Source organism: Glossina fuscipes, unplaced genomic scaffold (genome assembly GCF_014805625.2).
Source record: "Glossina fuscipes isolate IAEA_lab_2018 unplaced genomic scaffold, Yale_Gfus_2 3, whole genome shotgun sequence".
In the NCBI taxonomy this organism is placed as follows: Eukaryota; Metazoa; Arthropoda; class Insecta; order Diptera; family Glossinidae; genus Glossina; species Glossina fuscipes.
Window position 1 is genome coordinate 4,505,789 of NW_023998417.1, and position 22,652 is coordinate 4,528,440.

At 33.1% G+C, this 22,652-nt stretch overlaps 1 protein-coding gene across 1 annotated transcript in view; it reads left to right on the top strand.

The window, feature by feature from the left end:
* Positions 1–2,091: 2,091 nt before the first annotated feature.
* LOC119634612 (cytoplasmic polyadenylation element-binding protein 3) overlaps positions 2,092–22,652 on the top strand; it is a 60,588-nt gene continuing 40,027 nt past the window's right edge. The window contains exons 1-2 of the mRNA XM_038028863.1: positions 2,092–2,332; positions 2,601–2,807. Of these exons, the coding sequence (XP_037884791.1) occupies positions 2,781–2,807 (27 nt within the window). The 5' untranslated portion in view covers positions 2,092–2,332; positions 2,601–2,780. The remainder of the gene's footprint in view (positions 2,333–2,600; positions 2,808–22,652) is intronic.

The following is a 22,652-nucleotide window of genomic DNA, read 5'->3' on the forward strand; positions in this document are numbered from 1 at the left end:
CAATGAAAACGATAATGGGTGCTCCTTATGTTCCTTAGATGTTACAAATGCGGAGACTAACTGCTCCTTGATCAAGGTTATCGAAAATCAACAATCCGTCTCCAATAGTAGTATTGAATTAATTGAAGATGGAGCACCTGAATTAGTTTGTGTACGTCTTTGCTCCTTACTCAAAGATCAAATGGTCCAGTTCATTAATCTGATAAAAGAGAAATACTTTAAAGATGACTATCCCACTCTAAGTAATGTTTTCAATAATGCAGTCGTTGAAATAGAAGATGTAACAAACGAGGCAACTGGGGTTTAAATTGCTGTGTACCTAAGATAACGTGCCTTGATGGATCGCGAGAATTAATACGTGACACGTAATCTAATTTAAGTTGATCCGAGCCAGCCAGAACAGCTTGAACAGTCCACTTAGCTAATTTGCAGGCGTTGTTACGTAATTCATTAGCAAGAACAGCACCACGTTGAGTATCTAACTTTTGGCGCCACTCCATGCCGTTAGTTAATTTCGAATCCCATTCATTTCACGATTTGATTGATAAAAATTGATGATCAGCATTAGGCGTTTGAAAAACACCGTAATGTTCGCAACGTGCCACCAGAACCTTTATAAGAAAACAGTTTTGCTTTCAATGTTTGATAATTTAATGTAAAATGCAAAGCATACAATACTAGTGCCTTACGGTTTTGGCGGGAAAAACAAAATTTCATTTCAGAGAAGAAAGAAAATTTCATTTCAAATGTGGAAAACTACTTGTATAGCGAAGTGTCACAAAAATGGTTGTAGAGAATCTATTGTTAATTGGTGAGTCACGGTAAAGAAGCTAAGTATATTTATGGCAAAAATAAATTAAGTAAGCAATAAGTGAAGATCGAGCATATCATCCTACAGGCATACCGTTAACTTTTTGGTGTTAACACTGATACTATAGTTTAATGAAAATGAAAAGAGATCAAAATGTCTCGGTACTCAGCACCAATAGGTGTCTGATCCAAGGCGCAAGGAGCTGCTGATGATATTTCGCATAAATTGTTAAATTTTTGTTTGCCACTAATCTGCTCCAATATTTTTATTTTGTTAGGCTCCCCCTTCCATCGCAAGGAAATTGTCAGAAATCCCTCAATCCCTCTTGACTACGAAACAGGACAACAACTTTTTCAACCCGCAAGCACCTTTGGGATGAAAAACATAAGACACAGACTGCAGAAAGCTACAACAAGATATGAAGTTTTCTAAATTTGCTCAAGAAATTCATGTAAAAATGATGACCTGTCTCCTTTGGGCTTCCTTCCTTTGGTTTTATTATTTTATTAAAAATGTATCCTACATTTTGCAAAATAGATTATATCGTTTATGATTATTAAATAGGTTGGCGAAGCAGAATGGACAAATAAACTGCATGTGCAAAGAGCGAAGAGAGAAGAGCGAGACAACAAATGGCCTAATAAAAAGCTCATTAAAAAACGTTACAATGTTAATCAAAACAATATTTAAATATTGACTTCAATTGATGCTTAGCTACATCGATATAAAAGCTAATGTTTAACGATTACATTCAATACTTGTTTTAAACAACTAAGGGATATAATTATAGTTTTCACCAACCGTTAGAATTTTCATAAAATCATTCCAATTAATACATCCCTTAAAATACCTCATTTTTAATTAATGGATGGTTTGGCAACTCTAACAGGCTCTTAATGTTGCATATGCCGTAACAAACAGGCATGATGTCGTAACGAACACTCCTTTCAAATATCGTCAAGAATTCACTTGTTTTACTTCCTGAGCTGAATCGTATCCTATGCCAGTCTATTGGTTTTATTCGTGGGATAAGGTTTCAGTTTTTTCAAAGTCTCTAATGTGTTGTATTAAAAAAAAAAAAAAAAAGACCAATAAATAAAAATAAAAATTAAGATAAAATAGGAAAAGAACACAAAGCCAAATAGAGAGAGATTTGCTTTTCAGACGACTTTAATAAAACAAAATAAAAAAAAAAAAAAAAAACAAAAAAAAAATCAAAATCAAAAGCAAGATCCAGAAAAAACGAAATTTTATACATTTCCACGGGATTGTTAGAAGAAAAAAATATATATGTATATATAAATCAAATATTGTAATATTTTTTTTCTTTAAATTTAATTACAAGAACGGACAGAAAAAAGGCAATCAGTTCAGTTCAATTTCAGTTTAGTTGAGTTGAGTTAAGTTGAGCGCTTGTAGCCGAGTGTTACTGTGTGTGAAATTGTTGTAATTGTCGATAATAGGCAACAAAGAGACAAAAATCTTATATTACAAAAGTACAATAAAAAACATTTAACGACGGTAGGTTATAACGACGGATATATATATATATATATATAACGCTATATATATGTATATATATACGCATATATATATTTGTATTTATATATATATAACTATATATATATATATATGTATATATTTGTATGTATGTAATGCTAAATATCGTGCGTACAAGCGTGTATATAGTGTTGTTTTAAACTAACAGCAACAACAAATTCGTACGTAAAAGAATTTTTTCCTATTATTATTATCATTTCTTTTTATTTTTTTTTTTATTTGCAAATAGCAACGAGAGCCAAAGTGTATAAAAGAAAAATGTGCTTTCAGCCAAAAGTTGTTTAATAAAAGGCATAACAGCAAAAAAACGAGAAAAAGAATAAAAAAAGCAAAAAAAAAAAACAAAAAAGCAAAAAAAAAAAACAAAAAATAACGAGAAAAGAATCAACACAAAAGCAATATTGTATGTATGACTGATGGATTTTGTACTGAAACGGTAAGTTTCCTAGGTTTTGTTCTCCGCTTTCAATTTTCCCATTTATAATAGAATCTTATTGGAAAATTTTGTAAAATTCTCAAATTTATTATTAAGTGTCGCTTCAGTTTTACAATACGACACAAATATGTGTATACAAATCAAAAAAAAAAAAATAAAAAAATAAAATAAATAAATAAAGAGGATAAGTAAATAAATAAATTAAAAAAAGAAAAACTGAAAATATCGGGAGGAGTCCTTCGTCTTCTTTCGTTGTCATGTTTCCACTTTTTCTTAATTTTTTTTTTTTTTTTTTTTTTTACTGAAGTTTTATTCTATTTTACTTTTGAGAGTTTCTACTATGTTGCAATATAATCTTATGTATATATATATATATATATATAGCTATATGTCCATGTGCTTTTGTACTCATAATACATATATAATATGTGCGTAACTTTCCGCACAACATCTGTCCTTTTGACCCTCTTCTCAGGAGTCTGTTAAAAGAATTTATGAACAACTTTTTATTTGCCGGCTTATCGCATACGTTTGCCCATTTATTTCATTCTGTTGGCATTCAATTGCCGTTAATCACATATTTGACTTTTGCAGTTACGATTCATAAATAAAAGATAATGAAAAAAAATTTAGGTTATTTAGATTTTTTTTTTTTTTTTTTTTCAAAATTCATAACAGAATTGCTGTTATTTGCCATTTAAAAGCAATTGATTGAGAGACTTTCGGCATAATCGTCAAAGTTAATAGAATGGTGGAATCACTTAAATTTGATAGTGTTTTCGTTATTTTATTTCCTTTTCTTACAACATCGCACCTTAAGGATTTCATTGATCTTAACACAACCAAGGACTTTTTGTATTGAGCTAATAGTCGTTTCATATTTATTATGCACTCGCCAAAAATTAAAATTCATAGATTCATTTCATGCATGCATGCATGCATGCATGCAAGCACTCATTCATTCATACGTGTGTTCATAGTTGAGAGGAAGACTCACTATTTCCACTCTATGATAGGCTAGCTAAGTAGTTTTTTGATTATCTAATAGAGAAACAATCCTGATACCCATCTAGAGGTAATAAAATGATTTCAGTATTTGTCTTAGTCCGTCTAGCCAGTCCCCGCTTAGCATAAAACTGTTAGCCGGTTATCCGCCTGCTACCATGTTATTGTAGCTTTCATGGTCGTGACAAAAATCAGCATAGCAAGTTTCAAGTACAGGTATGGGCCAACGAAACATTTATATTAACTGTTTTCGTCTAATTCTTATATCTTCTTTTTTTCTCAGAAGAAGCTTATGAGCCTGTCCTTGTTGTTCTTCAAATTGTTAAAGTCACAAACCTTGTTGTCGTTGGAGCTAGTGAAACTATTCAAAAGGGTTGATGTCTCACTGAGGTCAATAAAATCATTAAGAAATATTTATATGTCCGTCTATCTATTTGCCAAATCCAACGTCGAAAAGTGTGTTTCTAATAGAGGCTCATTTAAAATATATATTTTCTTGACCAGCGTACAAAAAATGTGTTTCGTAATATCCAGCATTAACCCAAAAAGAAGGGAATTCCCTTTACACATAGGGTCTGGACCGGCGCAAGTTTTTCTTAATTGGTTACACTATATCTATCTACATCTTTGTGGCAAGAACTGTTGTGGTCATCATAGGAAGTTCGCAACATGTTTCATAGACTTCTAATTTAATATCCCAAATAGAGTTCCAAAAGAGTCACGATATGTTCCCGAAGATTTTCAGAGTAGTTGCAAGACTAAAGGCATCGAAAAAAGAGGACAATAACTCATCACTTTTACCGAATTAAAATTTGTGACAAACATTCAGTGTCAAGGCATTCAAAAATGTAGGAGCAATAATGACGGTATTGATAAAACATCTGCTTCTTCCCTTATACTGGCTTATGCTTATAAATGGTATTTAGAAACGAGTAGTAGGACTTTGTCAGATCAATATTTTGTAAATTTAAAAATAAAATTTTCTCCTTTCTTAAAGATATTCAAGGACAAGACTTGATAATAAATAAGACTGAAAGACTCCCATAGCCTTATAAGAGGAGTAAAAGGGAAAAATTGCTTAGGAAACTCTCCGCTGCTAATGGAAATCACATCCCAGCGCATCAAGCAATCTTCAATCGCTTTAATGAAATGCCTGCAATAAACAAACAACAGTAAATTTTGTCTCTTTACTCAAGACTCAATCTGAAAACTTGCACCTACTAACAGAAGAATACAAACAAACTTTACTACACAAAAAAAAAATCCATTTTGGTATTCCGAAGATTACAAATTTTATTATTATTCTATGGGAGCCCTTTACGATTTCCGTATATTCTTCTCTGCGTCAGTCAGTATCATTATCCTTAAAAAATTGCGAGAAATGCATAAAAAATCGGTCGTGCAGCAGTGAAGTCCTAGTGATCTTAAGTTAAACGAAGAAAACTATGCAGAGCATAAATAAGGAAAACTTAAATACCCTATACATTCTTTCAGTTTTTCATATCACGACATTTGAAAGCGTTGCATGAGTAGTGTCCGGGAAAGCAGTCCGATTGGTAACATTTTTAATAGCGCCCAGGGAGGAGGCCAAATCAAAATTGATTCAAATGTCCCACATATTGCGGTCTGTATGTTGGAAGCCAAGAAAGCATGATAGACAGACAGACAGACAGATGGCTAGACGAACAGACAAGCTTAACTCAGAATTCAGAAAATGATTCCAAATAAAAGATATGTCTATCCTTTTGGTTTTGTTGCGTACATCCGCACAAACTGAACATGTCCCTGCATCCCAAGGATATAAAAAAAGGATGATAACAATGAAAATGTGAAATGAAATCACCAAGAATGCTCTTAACGTTTTAAACTTTTGCTTATAAAAAGGAAGTTATTTTTTTTTTTGTTACATTTGTATTGAATATTAAAATCTGGGCGAAAAATTAGAGATTGAAAACCATTGAAATCTTGAATCGAACTCGGCTCCGTTAGTCTTGTTTTTAATATTTTTATTATCATTAATATTTGATTATTATTCTCTATGAGTTTCTATTTATAAGGCTTTTTTGAAAAACCGCCTCGTGCGAATCGCTCTGTGTAAAGGTCAAAGATTTGTGAACAGTGTATTTTATAATTTTTTTTTATGTCAACTTACAACGTAAGGCAATCTTTTACATTTCCCTTTGATTATATGGGTGAGGATTCGGTCATCAATTTATAAGGCGTTTTAAAGCTGCCCAGCTACACTGACTCTTAACTCTTTGCGACAATATTTTTTACTTGATGCAATCAAAAAGCAGCGGGAATTTATTTATCCTTTCAAATTTATTTCATTCCCTTCCACGTGTTATAGAACTTTTGCAGTACTATCCTTTTGCCAAACATTGAGGCATAATCTCTTTGTGGCGCTACATTTTCTTGAATTCATTCTGCTATTCACACCCTTTTCAATTTTTCTAATATTAACAGATGTGTGCTATGTGTGGTGCATTGACCTTTTCAGATTGTAAAATATGCAAAAGTCAAACATAGCATGATAACCATAACGGTTATAGCATTTTGCCACGAAGGGTTGGAAAATTTACTAATTTGGCCATCTTTCGTACTCAAGAAACTCGTAAATCGAAAATACTTTTTTCTGCGCTATGCGGCCTTCATCTCTCACTGATTCATTAGGCCGTTACTTTGCTTTATTTTCGGTTTACATCCGAACTTTTATGGAAACATTTGTGTCCCCTCTTCCCTAAATGACTTTTCCGACCACAAACTACAAATATTAACAAACACTCCGTTCCCCGTGCCCTCGAAAAAAAAAGTCGCGGAACAATTCAAGTCAACATATAAATAAAATACACAAGATTCGGGATTTTTTTAAAAAAAATTTTATAAGCAAAACGTAAGTTTTAGGTTAATCGATTCAATTTTGAAAGAGAGAAAAAATATTTGTTCGCAAGTTTAGTTGGCATTTACGAGTAAATATCTAGTACTGTGAAAAAATAAAATGACTGCAGCATCAGTCCTTGAATAGTATGCTTTTAGTCACGGCCTAGGCATGATGAGCTTCGTAGTCATTACATTCAATAAATAATTGCTTTTATTAAATAATTTAACTTTAATTGCGGAAAACTAATTTATAGCAAAATTGAGAATAGAATTGAATTGAAAAGTGTATTCAATGTTAGTTCTTATGTTTAAAAAACCAAACAAGTCTAATTACGTGCTCTTTCTCACTTATATTGCGCTCCATATAGAGCAACTTTTCAAAATTTTCGCGAAGAGAAACTATTACTTATATATATATATATATATATATATATATGGTATAGTCGAAAGCATATCGATCGGAGGAGGACGGAGCTTCACGCTGTGTTCAATCTATTTAGCCATACTAGTCAAGTAAATTTTCACTTTTTTAATCAAAGAACAATTTTTTTTTGTTTCAAATATTGTTTGTTAGTATTTTTTTGTGCAAAATTCCGGAATACTTGTAGTATCTTGTTTACATTTATTTATTTCAACTCTTTCAGGATATCGTTTAATGCATTTGTCTTAAAAGCTTCAAGGAAGACCTCTGCTAAAATTGTTGGTTTGTGCTTTTGCTAATTAACTGCAATTTTATCTTGACGATGCTCGTTTTCGTTGCTTGACTGAATTCTCTCGACTTTTATATCCATCACCCAAGGACGAGAGGTATATTCATTTTGTCAACACGTTTGCAACGCTCCAACGGATGCATCGGTGATCCCACAAAGCACATACATCCTTGATTAGTATGAAATTATAAACTGATCTAAGCATGTCCGTCCATCTGTCTATGTAATGTCTGTTGTAAACATTCTCCTGGGCGCAAAAATGAAGCTATCGCCGGCCAAATTGATTGAAGGACACGCCCGCTGCACTACACGAAAAAAAAATTGGCCGCGCCTACTCAATATTATGGCGTAGCAAAATTGATTCTTTTTCAATAACTTTATAAGGCGCATAAACAAGCTTCCAAGATCTCGTAAATTATATCAATTCTTGGGCAGTTTGAAATTTTGAATGCATTTAAACATGTCCGTGTGTTCATCTGTTCATCTGTCTGCCTGCGTGCCTGAGCAATATTTGCGGTAAACATTCTTCCGTTAACAAAAATGAAGGCACCACCTACAAACTTGTATGCCGTAAACTTTTCAAACCTCCACTCCCACAACGCCCACGCGCCTATTCGGTAACAACTTTTTTTTTTGAAAATAGGAAAAATCAGCCGCGCCCTTTCCATATAATCGGTTATGGAAATTTAGTCTTTCTAGGTGATCGGTATTACAAAATTTCGGTTACGCTCGATTATAATTTTCTTACTTGTTTTTCATTTTTTCATTCATTTTTGAAGACAACGTTTCAAGTAAACTGTTTAATAAATCTTCGAATACGCTCGTGTTTATCTTGATGGTTGGTTTATATATATATATATAATCCCTAAGCATTGGAATGTGCGTACAAATTGTCGTTAACATTATTGACGTTTGCCATTAACACACACAAAAAAAGGGTCAACTCGATATACAAAAGACACAAATGACGCAAAGAATTTTGAAAATTCCCTTTACTGTACGGTCATCAAATTCTTAAAAAGAAATTTAAAAGCTTTATGTGAAATAATCTGAGAATGTAAGCTCAGTCAGTCTCTGCTGTGCACCCACTCTACATTTAAGTTGACTTTGCTATTTTTTTTTTGGCGAACATGTTCTAGAAGGCACGCATGTGCATCCCTTAAGCGCAGATCTGATCTTTTATATCACTTATAACTATAGTTTTATTAATTAATGGGTTTTAATTTAGACAAGTACATCATCCATAAGAAAATAAAAGGTACATTTCCTTAGATGTTTTAACATCTTCTTTTGCAATATTTTTCTGAGCTGGCGCTATGTATGTATGTATGTATGTGCTGTAAACAGTGCTGGTATTGTAAGAGACATGCATCGAATGATTTTCATATGCACTTTCAGGCGAACTTACACAAAACTTTCTTCTATGGAATCATTCATAAGCGTAGAGACTAAAATTTGATTACAATTTGTATTGCATGCGAGTGGCTACCGAAGGTATGAAGATGATGATAAAGACGAAAATTTTACTTAAGAATATACTAAGGGATTTTATAAAATTTGTTAAATTTGTTATTCTATGAAGATTTCTTTCTTTCTTTCTTTCTCTCTCTCTCTCTCTCTCTCTCTGTCTCTGTCTGTCTCTTTCTCGCTATCTGCTTTTCTGCCTCGTCTCTTTTTTGTATCTTTATTTATATATATATCTGTGTCCTTATGTCTAAGTAAGTACCCACTTGGTACTTATTGCAGGGCATTTGTTTTTTACTTTTGTATATTTTATTTATTTTAATTCGAAAGACATCATTGAAAGAAAAACTCAGCATGTGTGTATCTACATATCGGCAGTTATAACTACATTTACTTACACACGCTCTTCCATACACGGAACGCACTCTTTATCGTATGTACACATATCGCTTTCCGTTTTGTAATAAAAAGTAACAGAAGAAAGAAGAGAGAGGCGGTAGATAGATAGGTAGATAAATAGGTAGATAGATAGGTAGGTAGGTAGGTAGGTAGGTAAGTAAGTAAGTAGGTAGTTAGTAGGAAAGAAAAAGGAAGAAAGAGAAAAAAAAGCTTTAGGATTTTCTATTAAAATTCTTCTAGATTCACATGCTATTTGTTACTAACTCAATTTTTCATGACCATTTTACTATACTTGCTATTTGGCTTCAATTTACCACATGGTGGAAAATACTTGTACGCTATTTGTGTTGTTATTATGGTGTTTTGTTGCCATTGTTGTTAATGTTGTATTTCTATTGATGTAATTTTTGTTGTTGTTATTATTATTGTTATTGTTTTTGTTGTTGCTGTAATGTAATATAATGTAGTAATGTAATGTTATGTATATGCATGTAATGTGCTATTACAAGTTCATACTATTTTAAAGTTTATGTACACATTTCATCACTTGGATCGACTGGCTGCAGCCAACGGAACATGTGCTGTAAACAAACAAACATGCACACATAAAATTATAACTATAACAAATGCAGCGACAGTCTGACAAATGTCTACTCATACTCAAGCTTTGATGGTAATGTGTTCGAATACGCTTTTTCCATTTCCACTGACCCCCAATAAACCATGTGTTCGCACTTTGTTGCTTTGTTCGAAAGATGCGTTCTCCGATGTACACTTGTGTCTATGTATTTAGTAAACTCTGATGGATATACATATTTACGTACACATACATGTACATGCCCATATATATATATATATATATATATATATCATACATATCATACATATCATGCATATCATGCATACATGCATACATGCATGCATACTCGTATGAGCATATTTATGATGGTTCCTTCATGTTCCTGTCTCTCGTTCGGTTTCTGTATTGCAGTGTTACGTATGCTATGTTGACTTTTCATTGTGTGCATTCATATGCATGTCGGCTTTACTTTAACGTATTTTTTTTTTATTTTTTTTTTTGCAATAGCTTTTCTTTACTTTCCTAATGCAAAAATGGTTAATACTCGTACAAAATGTATGAAAATAGTGTGTAAGCTACGGCTCAGTAAAGACAAACCGTTAGACAAACTGGCGAACAGTAACGGCAGACCCATGAGCCAAGAGCCGTATGCCTTACTATACTACTAGTATAGCTGAATGAATAGTTAGTGAGTAAGTGAGTGAATAGATGAATGTATAGTGCTTTGCGTTGCTCATTTCACGCTGATTTATAGTTCTAATAATGGAGGTTTTCCATTGAGCCTTGAGCAGCACAAATTCTTTTCCTTCCTGCTCTAACCTAAACGCTGTGCTATGATTTTTCGCATTTGCACTCGCCAACAACAACAACAACAACAAGAACAGCATTCAGAATTACTTAAACTCAGAGGGAAAACTTTAGTCGTCGTTTTCGTTTTTATACATTAGTGCAACGATTTCGTACCGAGCAGAGCGAAGCAAGCGTAAGAGCAAAAGGATTACACTAACATAAAAAACCCATTTGTAGACGTAATGGCACTATTCACTCTCCTTGTATGCATGTGCGTGCATATATACAACATACACATACACATACACACACACACACACACACACACGCTCAAATATGAGCATACACAGGGTACATAAATGCATATATATATATATATATATATATATAATAAATGTGTGTGTTCGCCTCATGCTTTATGCCAAAGTTGTGCCGGTCTTTTCCTATTTCTTGCCTACTTGTTCGTTCATCTTAAACAAAATTATAATGACAAGAAAATGTTTAAGAAACAACGAACAAACGAAAGCAAAAGAAAAAAAAAAAAAAAAAAAAAAAAAACACAAAAAATGTAGGAAAACACATGACTGCCAAACACCACTTGTTTCATCGTTAGGAATATTCATTAGTTTTCACTAAGTATTGGAGTTGTTGTTGCATGCATATTGTACAGTATAGTATATGTGTATGTATTTACGTATGTAAGTTGTACGCTATATATATATATATATGTATTCTGTATAACGAGTACAATACAAGATATTCTCTGATTCTTCTTATATTATTGTTGGGCTGGCCTGCTTTTCTCGCTACCACCTCCGATGCTGTTCAGTGCTGAACCAGCATAATGCACACTCAATACCGACTCGGCACCGTTGTTATGCCAAAAAAGTACTTGAAGTGATTTTCATAAATAACATTTTTCATTTGAAATAATTCTGATGTGTCGGCTTGTGTCGTGTCGACTTTTGTTTTCTAACATTTAACTTTTTCTAAAGTTAATTGCTTACTTACTCGAAGTGTCAAATATTAAATATTAAACTTTCGATTGAATTCAATCCGATTATTTTTCAAAACCCAATTTAAACGTTTGCTATGATGAATGCATTCATTAATAATTTCCTCGATTACTTATCATGAAAATATTAAATATTTTTCAATTGCATAGCAGATTGTGTGTGTGTGTGGCCAGCAATTCAATCATTCATTAATGGATATGTATGTGTGTTAAGTTGACTATAATTATCCAAATTTATAGAAATTTCAATTCTCTTTCAGATCTTCTCATACATAGCGTACTCTAATAAACGTTTTTCTATATAAATTTGAAATCTAAGATAAACTTACCTACGAATTAAGCGCGAAATAGGATAGTAGGATATCAGCAAAGGCAATTAAAAATTGTGTGAGTGTGAATGTGAGTGATGACTCCTTAATAATTTTTATCAAAGTTTGAATTGGCTTTGCTACGTTGATATGGTTTGTCTTGAATTTTCAAGCAGTTCGACTTTACGGGTTGTTTTCATGCAAATTGGTCTCGATTGAAAAGAAAAAGAACTTGGATTTAAGGTTATTTGGGCATAGTTACCAAATGAAATCTTTCCATATTCCATATAGAAAAAACCATATGCGTATTTTAAGAAATTTCCATTACTGAAGTTAAATGCAAGATGAAGATGAAGATGATGATGATGATGATGATGATTAAGCGAACTCGGAGCAGAGTATTAGTTAACAAACATTAAAATAGGATCAGATTAATTTGTAAGTTGAGATTGCACTCAAGTCACCAATAAGCCAATAATGAACATCTTGGACGGATGATTCGTCCTTGTGATCTTCACTTGGTAGGCCAACACAATACGCAAGATGAGGATGAGCCATTTAGTTATGGAGTCTTTCATTGTTTTACTTATGACTATTATCCCAGGTATATAATCTTGTAGCACTCGATATTCTTCGACTTTTAAGTATCTTTCGCAGAGACACAGTACAATGATGATTGAGAATATGCTCTGCACTATGTCTAAAAAAGCTGTAATTGAAAAAAGAAAAAAAAAATTAATACAAAAATTTATTATTAATTTTGAAGATAATTTAATTTAATTTAATATCAAAGCATTTGCTCCCCCCGCAGAAATTCGAATTAGAAATTGAGTAAAATATATATTAGTTAGATAAACAAATTCAATTCGAGTCAATTTCGGTTGCTATGTTAAATTTTTCATTATTACGTAATAAACTTTCACTAATGCGGATTATGTGCAAACAAAACGAATTTGCAGAATCAGTTCAGCGATTATTGAAAAAAACTAATTTAAGCGGAAATGTGTCGAAAATGCTCGTCGCTAATATTGGACGAGAAGTAAACTTTGAAATGCATTGATAATAATTGTAAAAAATTTTCAAAACCTTTCGACTAATCGAAAGGCATAGAGAGAATAGAGAGAGCATTTTCGAATTATCTAATAATCAGGAAATGTATCTTATTTCCATAATACACCAAAAGGCGTCGTTTCTATATTCGATCAAATGTACCGAAAATACAAAATTTAATCAATTTTGCTAAGGGAGACGGACAAATTCCCTTTTGGCCACATTAAGTTAACTTGTAATCGGGTCACGATGCTTGCGCAGGCATGGTGCACCAATATGAGATGATTGCTTTTCCCGATATCCAAAAATATGAAACTCTTCCGCTTTCGTGATATGGAGGAAATGGTGAAGAAATTTCGCTTGACCCATCTCGGCTAGGCGAGTAACGAGACAAAGAGTAGACAATCGTATACCCAATGGGCGAATCCAGGCAGATACGAATAAATGTATTGTATAAGGACAAGTGAATGAATCGAAAATAAGCGAAAAAAAATCCCATCTTACAGCAATTGGGGAGAAATTCATGAACTCATATCGGCGAGAGAATTACATATAAAAGACGTATGGCATTCATTTTGTCATCCAGTGAAGGATATCTTAGATATGCGTTGAGCAATCGCGAATCAATTCATTACACATATTATTATTATTATTAAAATTTTTTTTTTTTTTTTTTTGCCTTTTTAATTATTTTGGCTTTAAAAAAAAAAAAAAAAAAAAAAAAAAGACCTTATTGATATAGCGCTCACAACGCTCCTCCTGATACCCACATATATTTGCACATCTTTAAAGCCCATTCACTGAGAATATTACAATCAGTTAGTTGTTCATCATCATTGTTTTGCTCTTTCTTTTTTTCTTTTCTTTCTTTCTTTCTTTTTTTTTTTTTCGTTAGATATAAAATGTATATAAAGGATATTTGATTTTTATATTCATTTCAGGATTATGTGAAAACATCAAAATTATTGAAAGAGAAAACAAGGAAGTCAGAAAATAGCAGCAAAAACGACAACAGCAATAACAACAACAACAACAAATAGCAAATAACAAAATATACATCAAAGCAAGGTATACAATAAAAGTTGTGTTGTGTGCCGTGCTGCGCGCTGCTACATCTTTCAACAGAAACATTTCACGCGTATAAATAATAAATGTCCCTCGATGACGATTACGAAGCAGTTATAAACGAATTTTAGTACGAATGTAAACAGGACACACACAATCAGTTCAGGTTTAACGGAGAGCGGCTGGCTGGCTGGCTGGCTGACTGGCTGGTTGGCTGCCTATAAAACAAAACCGAACATCAAAACGAACTTTTAAGAGACACACACAGAGCATGTATGTGTTGCAGTTGTAAGCGAACCTAAACTGCTAAAATTATATGTTAGAAGAACAAGAAGAAGAACAAGAAGAAGAAGAAAAACAAGAACAAGCAGAGAAGAAATAGTAATTTCATGTGAAAAACTTCTGGTCTTTTGACGGTTGGCGGAAGCGGAAGTTTATTGAGAGTCTATTGAGAGACGCGCATAAAAACAAAACAACAAATGAGTAGTAGATGAGAATTTAAAAGGGAGCAGCAGCAGCAATAACAACAGCGCGCATATATATATATTGGCAGCCAGTATTCATATTCATGCGGGGGCGCCGTACACTATATATATACATATATATATATATATATATGTACGAATGAAACGAATGAGTTGGTGGTGTTGTGAAAACAGCTGTTTTTCTCAATGCTCTTTATCGCATGCTTAACGTAAACACTTCGGGTCATTCCGGTATTCTATCTTTTATTCGTTTAAACTGCCGGTCGTTGAATTTTACACAGATATAAACACTCCAACTGTGAGGGTGAGCCCGCACATTCATTTGTGCTTTACACAAATAAGCATAACTGCATTTATATTATAAATCCTTGCAGCAGTTGAATTTTCTCTCGAATTGCGTTCTTATCACCACCTCGTGCATAGTGCATATATGCTCGGTCAGACATAATATAATATAAAATAAATAAATAAATAAATAAATAAAGTAACAAAACGAACGACATTGATACGGCGATAGTCGCTTGTCCTCATACAACAGCCATACTACAATTTTAGCTTTAACGGAACCAGTGCAAAGTGTGTGGAAATTGAATTTTTTTATTCAAAACAATGCCTTCATTGCAACAGGTATGTAAATAAATAACAGAAATCCTTTTACATATATATATACATATATATATAACGCCATCTATATAGATACGTATACGTAACGTGTGCATGAATGACATTGTGTTGGTGAGTACGAGTATGCAGACTATTGTCTCGCATTAATTCTTGGTATGAAATTCATATTGGTCTTCGTTTGGTATGTTGGTACGGGTCCATGAGATTTGTTAACCGGAAATTTTATGTCAACATTCGAGATTATTCTGATGATAGACGTTAACCGCAATTGTAACACGAAAAAGGCTGCAACTAAATTAATAAATTACGAAAGGACGAAATTTTTAAATAAACATTTATTACAACAAAGCCACCTAAGAAGGAATTCTTATAACTTCAAAGATCATATAAATAAACTGCAATCAGGCTGTTGAAGCTTGATTGGTATATGTTTGCACTCTACCATACCACTTGTGGTAGGTTTGTGCGAACGCTTCTAAAACCCGGAAGGACGTGAGATAGACCCCATCATCTTTTATTAAATTAATTGTTTTAGAAGTTCGTCTGTTCGTCTGGTGTCTCTAGATGTGTTCTCGTCTTTAACTTAGATATATTTTTTTTTTTGGCGAAATTTTATTCCAAGGACATAGGCTATTAAAAATACTAGATTTTATTACAAGAACATAGATTATTAAAAATAATTCGGATCGAACCACTTTTCCGAAAACTATATATGCCACCGGAAAAAATATTGTAGTTTATAGAATTTCGAGACAAAAATGGCCCGGACATCGAAAGGATCGAACCAATTTTTCGAAAGCTCTCTGCTATAGGGAAAAATATTGCAGTTTTTAGAATTTCTAAGCAAAAAAAAGGCCCAGCAATAATATTCTGACTTTATAAATTTGGTGTGAAAACATTGGATCAGATGGGACAATTTTTTGCCCACGTAAGCTGAATCCTTATATGGTCAGAAAGTCCAATTTTCAATACTTCTTGATGAAAATTCGTTTATAATAGTAATTTGTCTATTTTTTAGACTGCGCCATACACAATGGCTCTTATGACACCATGTCCAAGGGGGCGAACCCTAAGTTGTGATTTGTCATGGTAGAAAAGCAGCTGTCAAATAATAAAATTTTTGACAAGTAAATTAATTAAATTTACTTAATTTAGTCCAAGTTGACCTTTGAGTGCCTTCCAATATGTGGACTCTGATGATATTTAAGGATTTACCTAAAAATGAAGCATAACTTTTTGGTCTACTGTTAAAGCAAAGTGAAATGATGTGGGGTCTTGTTCAATTACAGCATTCTTCAAATTATTTCTTATAAATTTTATATATAATATTTATCTTATGATAAACATTCATCTCGTATAAGTGTCTTCATAAAAAGACGATTCTCAAGGCAAGGGCGGCTTTCTGAAACCTTGCTTTTTGGTTAAGAAGCTCAATTATGACATGGGTTTTATCAACTACATTAATACTACTTATTGCTCCCAAATTTTAATAATCTCTAGTTACACATACTTAAATGAATGATCTAAAGAGCGATAATCTTTGCTAATAACACAAGAATACGTTCGATAAAGAATTTATTAGCAAAATTTTAAAAGATAATTACTTTCAGTTGCTTTCGTCATTTGTCATTGTTTCATATGCGCTGAGATGCGCTACATGCAAAGACAAAGCTTAATTAGTATTATTATTAATTTATTATGAGAATAAATTCTGAGACTAAAGTCTTAAAGCATCAGCATCTAAGGCTATCGGGTTGAGATTCGAACCCACGATCATTAAATTGTTAGTCGAGGCTCTTTGCCTACTCGGCCACTCAGACGGCTGAAACTCAATTTTATAATAGATGCTCGACATGGAAACGACTTTATTTCGCTTTCTTCATTTCTGATTAGAAAGAGCAAGCTTAGCAAGCTTACGAAAAAAGGAAAAGTCCTCATGTGAATAGAGAAATTCACAAGAGAGGGTTTTGTTAAATTTTGCTGGCAACATTTTGACTATCATATCGCTTTTCCACTCTTCCTCTCTCTCTCCCTTCCCCTCTTAATCGCTCTCAATCTCTCACCTACTCCAAATTGCCAAGGAAAATAAACAAAATGCATAAGTGAAGGCTTCATGGGCGAACCCTACCTGCGAACATGACAAGGGGTACTTTAAGGCGGTTATCTAGGATCATAACAAGCTATGTACTTGCTTTGGCTTCTATAATATATTGTCGCTTATGTTAGGCAGTGTCTGCTAATGATTGAACAGTCAGTCTTGGGAATCATTGCCGCTTCATAATTTTGTTAGTCAAGCAGTAAGCATTTAGTCGCGTGTCGTGCTCTGAGGGAACGAAGAAATATGGTATACTTTTTTTGATCACTCTTTTGTTGATTTCATTCAATTGACCATAGGATTTCTACCCTTGAATAGAATAAAGAGAACTGAAGCATTTAATATAGCAATAGGCGAGAAGAATTTCTTCTCCAGGTAACTTAGTTACTCTAACTTCTCTAATGGGCAGTGAGTGTTCATTCAATCTTATGTCATATATCCTAATTTAAGTTTGATTGGATTGTCATTCATTGTTGATTTGTTTGTCATTCATTTCGGTCATTTTCCTTGAATGATATCAAATTCCTTAAAGAGAATTTTTGTCAAGCGTTCTTGGCACTTACGTATTTGTAATTTTTGCAGCCCAGTGCGTCACTATGTATTTTTTTAAGGTTTTTTTTTTTTTTTTCTCTCCACATCCGTTTTTTTGGTCATGTTATGAAATCGAAGTTAAAATCTTAGTAGAGTTTTTATCAGAAGGTATCTGCAATGCTCAGGTCAGCTTAATGGCGCCTATCGATATGATTTTTGTTTGATTGTACAAGTGTTAATTGTCCAATGTATAGTGCCATCATCATCATCACGGCTGGTTAAGTGCGTTTTGTCTCTTCCAATCCCAACCCATTATTATCTCTTAAGAGAAATGCAAACTTTCAACAGGTAATGATTGTGTCATCGAATGTGTGTGTGTGTGTGTTTGTTTGTTTGTTTATTTGCATATGATTGGAACGTTCCACTATCACATTTTCTATTTTTCCTTATCTTCTTCACCTCGATTATATATAAACAATGTAATGATACGGTTAATTGTTTGTATATGCTGCAGGCGTGCAATATTTCGAACCTGTTGATTAAAGACTTGAATTGAAATCAAGTCAAACTTTTAAAACGATAAAAAAAAGCTTTAGATTAATCTCACAGTATCAGTTCAATTTTTTTTTTTTTTTTTTTTTTTTGTAGTATAGTTTTTGCTACTGTCGCGTTATTATTATTGCCTGTGGGCGGGCAATATTAGCTTTATTAATCCCTGGTTAACCCTTGTGCTTGCTTGCTTGCTTGCTTGCATGTCGCTTGTCTCTGAACACTTTAGCTGCACTTATTAGAAGAGAATCAATTATTATTTGCTTTTATCGACTTTATGATGACGATAACGACGACGTTTACAGAATGGAATCAATTTCGCTGTTTGTGCGCGAGTGAGCATACTACTAATGCTTCACTTCCCACCTGCTTAATGATATAGGCGAGATATAGGCGATGATGAAGTGAATGTGAATGTGCATGTGCATGTGAATGATGTACTCGTAACTATACTTGTACTTGTACTTGTGCTTACTGTCGTTCTATTGTGCCATACACACCATTCGATCCTAATCAGATTAGTTAACTTTATGCGCTTCTTGTCTACAGATGTCTGGAAGATATTATGGTTATAAATTCGATTAAACTTGTGTATGAGATAGTTGCAGCAGTAGCAGCACCAGTGGGTGTATGTATATTTAGTATACATGGTTATGCAAGAGAATAAAGATTTATTTATATATATATATTTATATATATATATATATTTTTTTTTTATTTTTTTTGTTAGATACTGTTCAGGTTCCCCGCACGCATACATGAAAACATATATATTTCAACAGAGTGTAAGATGCTACAAAACAGACAATGCTTATCATCGCCGTCACCGCCGTTGTGTCAGAGAATTAGATGCAGGGGATCGGCGTATGCGTGCAATTTCATTTTTATTATTATTCTCGGTTTCTTCCTTTTTTTTTTTTTTTTTTTTTGATATCTACTACTACACTATACGCTATAACGTTACCATTGTTATTGTTATTGCGATTGTTCTTCTTGTTGCTTGCTGCTCCGAAGTAAATAACAGAGAAAAGTTGTGAGAATTAATTTTACTAATTAACACGCTCTTCTTTTTACGTCAGCCTTCTTCTTGGCGAACGCTTCACCTGCCACCAGTTATTCATTCGTTTCATCATCTATGATTAATTCTATTACACACACATACACACACACACATACATACATACATAGATAGATAAATGCAATCGTAAAAGATTGCATGTGAATTCGTATGTTTATGCGTGTGTATGCCACCGTTTATGCGTATATATGTATTTGCGTGCTTTCTTTACCGATACCGACACACAGGATATATCTGTAAAGTTTGTGCATATGGTATAAAACTTGTTCAGTTTTATGTGTATGTGTATGTGTATGTGTATGTGTGTGTGTGTGTGTGTATGCATGTATGCGTGTTTGCGTACGGATGAATGTAGGTGTGTAATATAAATTCATGACATTTTTTTCTTTTCTCTCCTTTATATTCTTGGTTTCCTTTGCCATTCATGTTTAATGAAGTTTTAAAAGTTCTTCCTTAAGTGCGTGGAAAAGAGATAGCGCGAATTTATGTAGATTTTTACTCTGTTAGTAACGTAATCACTATTATATAGTATAGTCATTTGTAGTTGTGTGCAGGTTTTTACATTTTCAACGTAAGTGATTCACTTCGTGCAAATAATAAATGGTTAGTATGGATAATGCGTTCTATCCGAGAAATCGTTATTCGAAATATTGTCTACAGCAGTTTCTATGCAAACAAATGCTATCGCATCTAAATAAAGTTTAAATATAGATTAAGTTATACTCAGTTTAAAATGAATCTATAATTTCCAACACTTTTTGCGCTCGTGTGGACATCTTTGATTATAGATTTCCTTTATTTATTATTTATCACAATTTTTTCTTTTTCTTTTCCTTGTCTTTTCTAAATCGTTATAATAGAGAGAAGTTTATTTAACGATAAGAACGATAAGACTGACTGACTGAAGGTTAAAAGGACTCTTTTGTCCAGACTTGTTGATTTTAAGAAGGACACAATGCAAATTTAGTCAAGTCTTCTTCAATAACAGTAAAAATCGATTACACGTAAGGGCTTTTAAGAAAATACAAAAAAAGTTGAACACATTCGCTGCTAATCATTGATGACCGCGCGCGATATCAATTCTACTAAGTTCAGATGTTAGTAGGTGAACATGAGTAAACATAATGCTCATGACTTCTTCGACGAAAACGATATGTTAAAGCGACAGGTTAACACTAGAATTATAGCGGTGGTAAAGCTAACTTGTTTCAAAAATTGAGCTTCACTACAAGTGATGTAAACTCCATGTAAAACTTCAAATATTTATTGTTGACACATTTCTGTTGTTATTCTGCGCATGAAATACCTGCGACCAATTTCCCCATCTCTATGCTTGGTCGAGCTTTCAAGCTGCCGAAGACATATTCATACGAGCCAGAATGGGTCGATTGAACCCATAATCCATAGTAGGAAAAATGAAAGTAGGGAGCTAGAATTTTTTAAAAACTACTTTTGATTGATTCAAGAAGAATTCAAGGCTAAAGAATGATTGTCATCTGTCTGTAGGCACGCCTACAATATCAAAGAAAATGAGATAATCGTGAAAAAACACCAAAAAATTTTTTCATATTTTGGCATATAATTTTCTATTCCTTGAAGGTATTTCGAAAAATTGCCAATCAGATTTTCATCAGGATTATCTATATGTTCCAAGTTGGTTTACTAACATCTCCATAAAAAACTTTTATTTTCAATTTATTTTCAATATATAAAGTGGCCAGCGCTTAGCACTTCACTGACCAACAGCCTATTATTTGGCTTTTTGTCGCCAACGTTTACATACCACGACGGCCTATTAAATCCGTCGTCGCGGTTATGTATATAATTTAACGCTAATATTGGTGAAATAAAATACTTTACTAGATCTAGTTACCCTACTATAACAGAAAGCGTGTAATTTTAACTGAATGTAAGAAACTCACAGATATTCCCTGTCATTAGGAAAGATCTAAGCCGAAGCGATCGGTTGGTAAAATGTTTTTATGCTATATTTTATGTGTCGAAGAAAATTCCGATAATTTCAACGTAATTCAGGCGCATATTCGTCATTCTATTCAATGATTTTTGCTTCTTTTTTTCTCTTGTGCCGCTACAATCCTTATAGGTATATATTTTTTGTCGGTCTTTTTTAACCTAAAACATGAATTTAGCGAAGGGTTGCGAATTATTTCTAGCGAATTAAGTCTCGGTGGCAATCTTTCGATTTTCTCATAAGTTAGCGGGTTTTTAGCTTAGCACACAACATCATCATCTTGTTATGTGTACGGAGACTTTCTTTATGAATTGCTGAGAATAGTTGTTTAGCGTGAGCTTAAAAGCTTGCGATGATCGAAATAGCTCTTCACCTTCACTCAACGCTCTTATAACTTTCTTATTCATTAATATGAGTCCTATCCTGAAGTATGGAAATTTTCCTCGCTTCAATCACAATCGTTTTTGCACAAATTATTTCATTTATGTTTTGAAAAATCTTCATTAATCGATTCGAAAATGGCATTAAAGTCATTTGTTGCGTTTCAAAAGAAACTGAATCAAGGCAGAAAGAAATTCAAGCGAGCCTTAAACTAAAGTACGGAACACCCCCCACATCCCCACCTAACAAAAAAAAAAAAAAAAAAAAAACAAAGTTACCCATATTTACCGTCAAGCATATTACGGCCTTGACTTCTATTCTATATCTATTCGCTTGCTAGGATAATAAAATCTACTTCTATTAGATATTACCTTGTCACAGTTAGGAATTATTATTATATTAAATTATTTATTACTTACGTATTCTGCATTCCGCTATAATTGCATTCATATATGGAGTTTATGTAAAAACTCGTTAATCTTTCGATTATAATTTTCTGTAAGCGCCATAGAATGCTAGAGCAGATTGCACATCGTGGCCTTTCCGGGTGTGCAATCCCGAAGACACTATCTCTTCGAACATTTCCTGTAAAATAAAATTCATTATTGAATTTTTGTGCCTATCGCTACAATTGAGATGACACTTTGATGCAAAGAAAAAAAAAAGTTTAGATGTATCTTCATCATCAGGGGATATGAAATAACAAAAGATTTTCTATATAGGTTTCGTGATCATCATAATCAGAAATTAATACTAATCTTAAGTTAAATAACTAGAGTTATTTCTAAAGCTTACCCATATCTTCCATGCAACAGTTATATTATAAAGATAACGTTCGTGGGGAGACTAATTTCTAAGCTTGAAA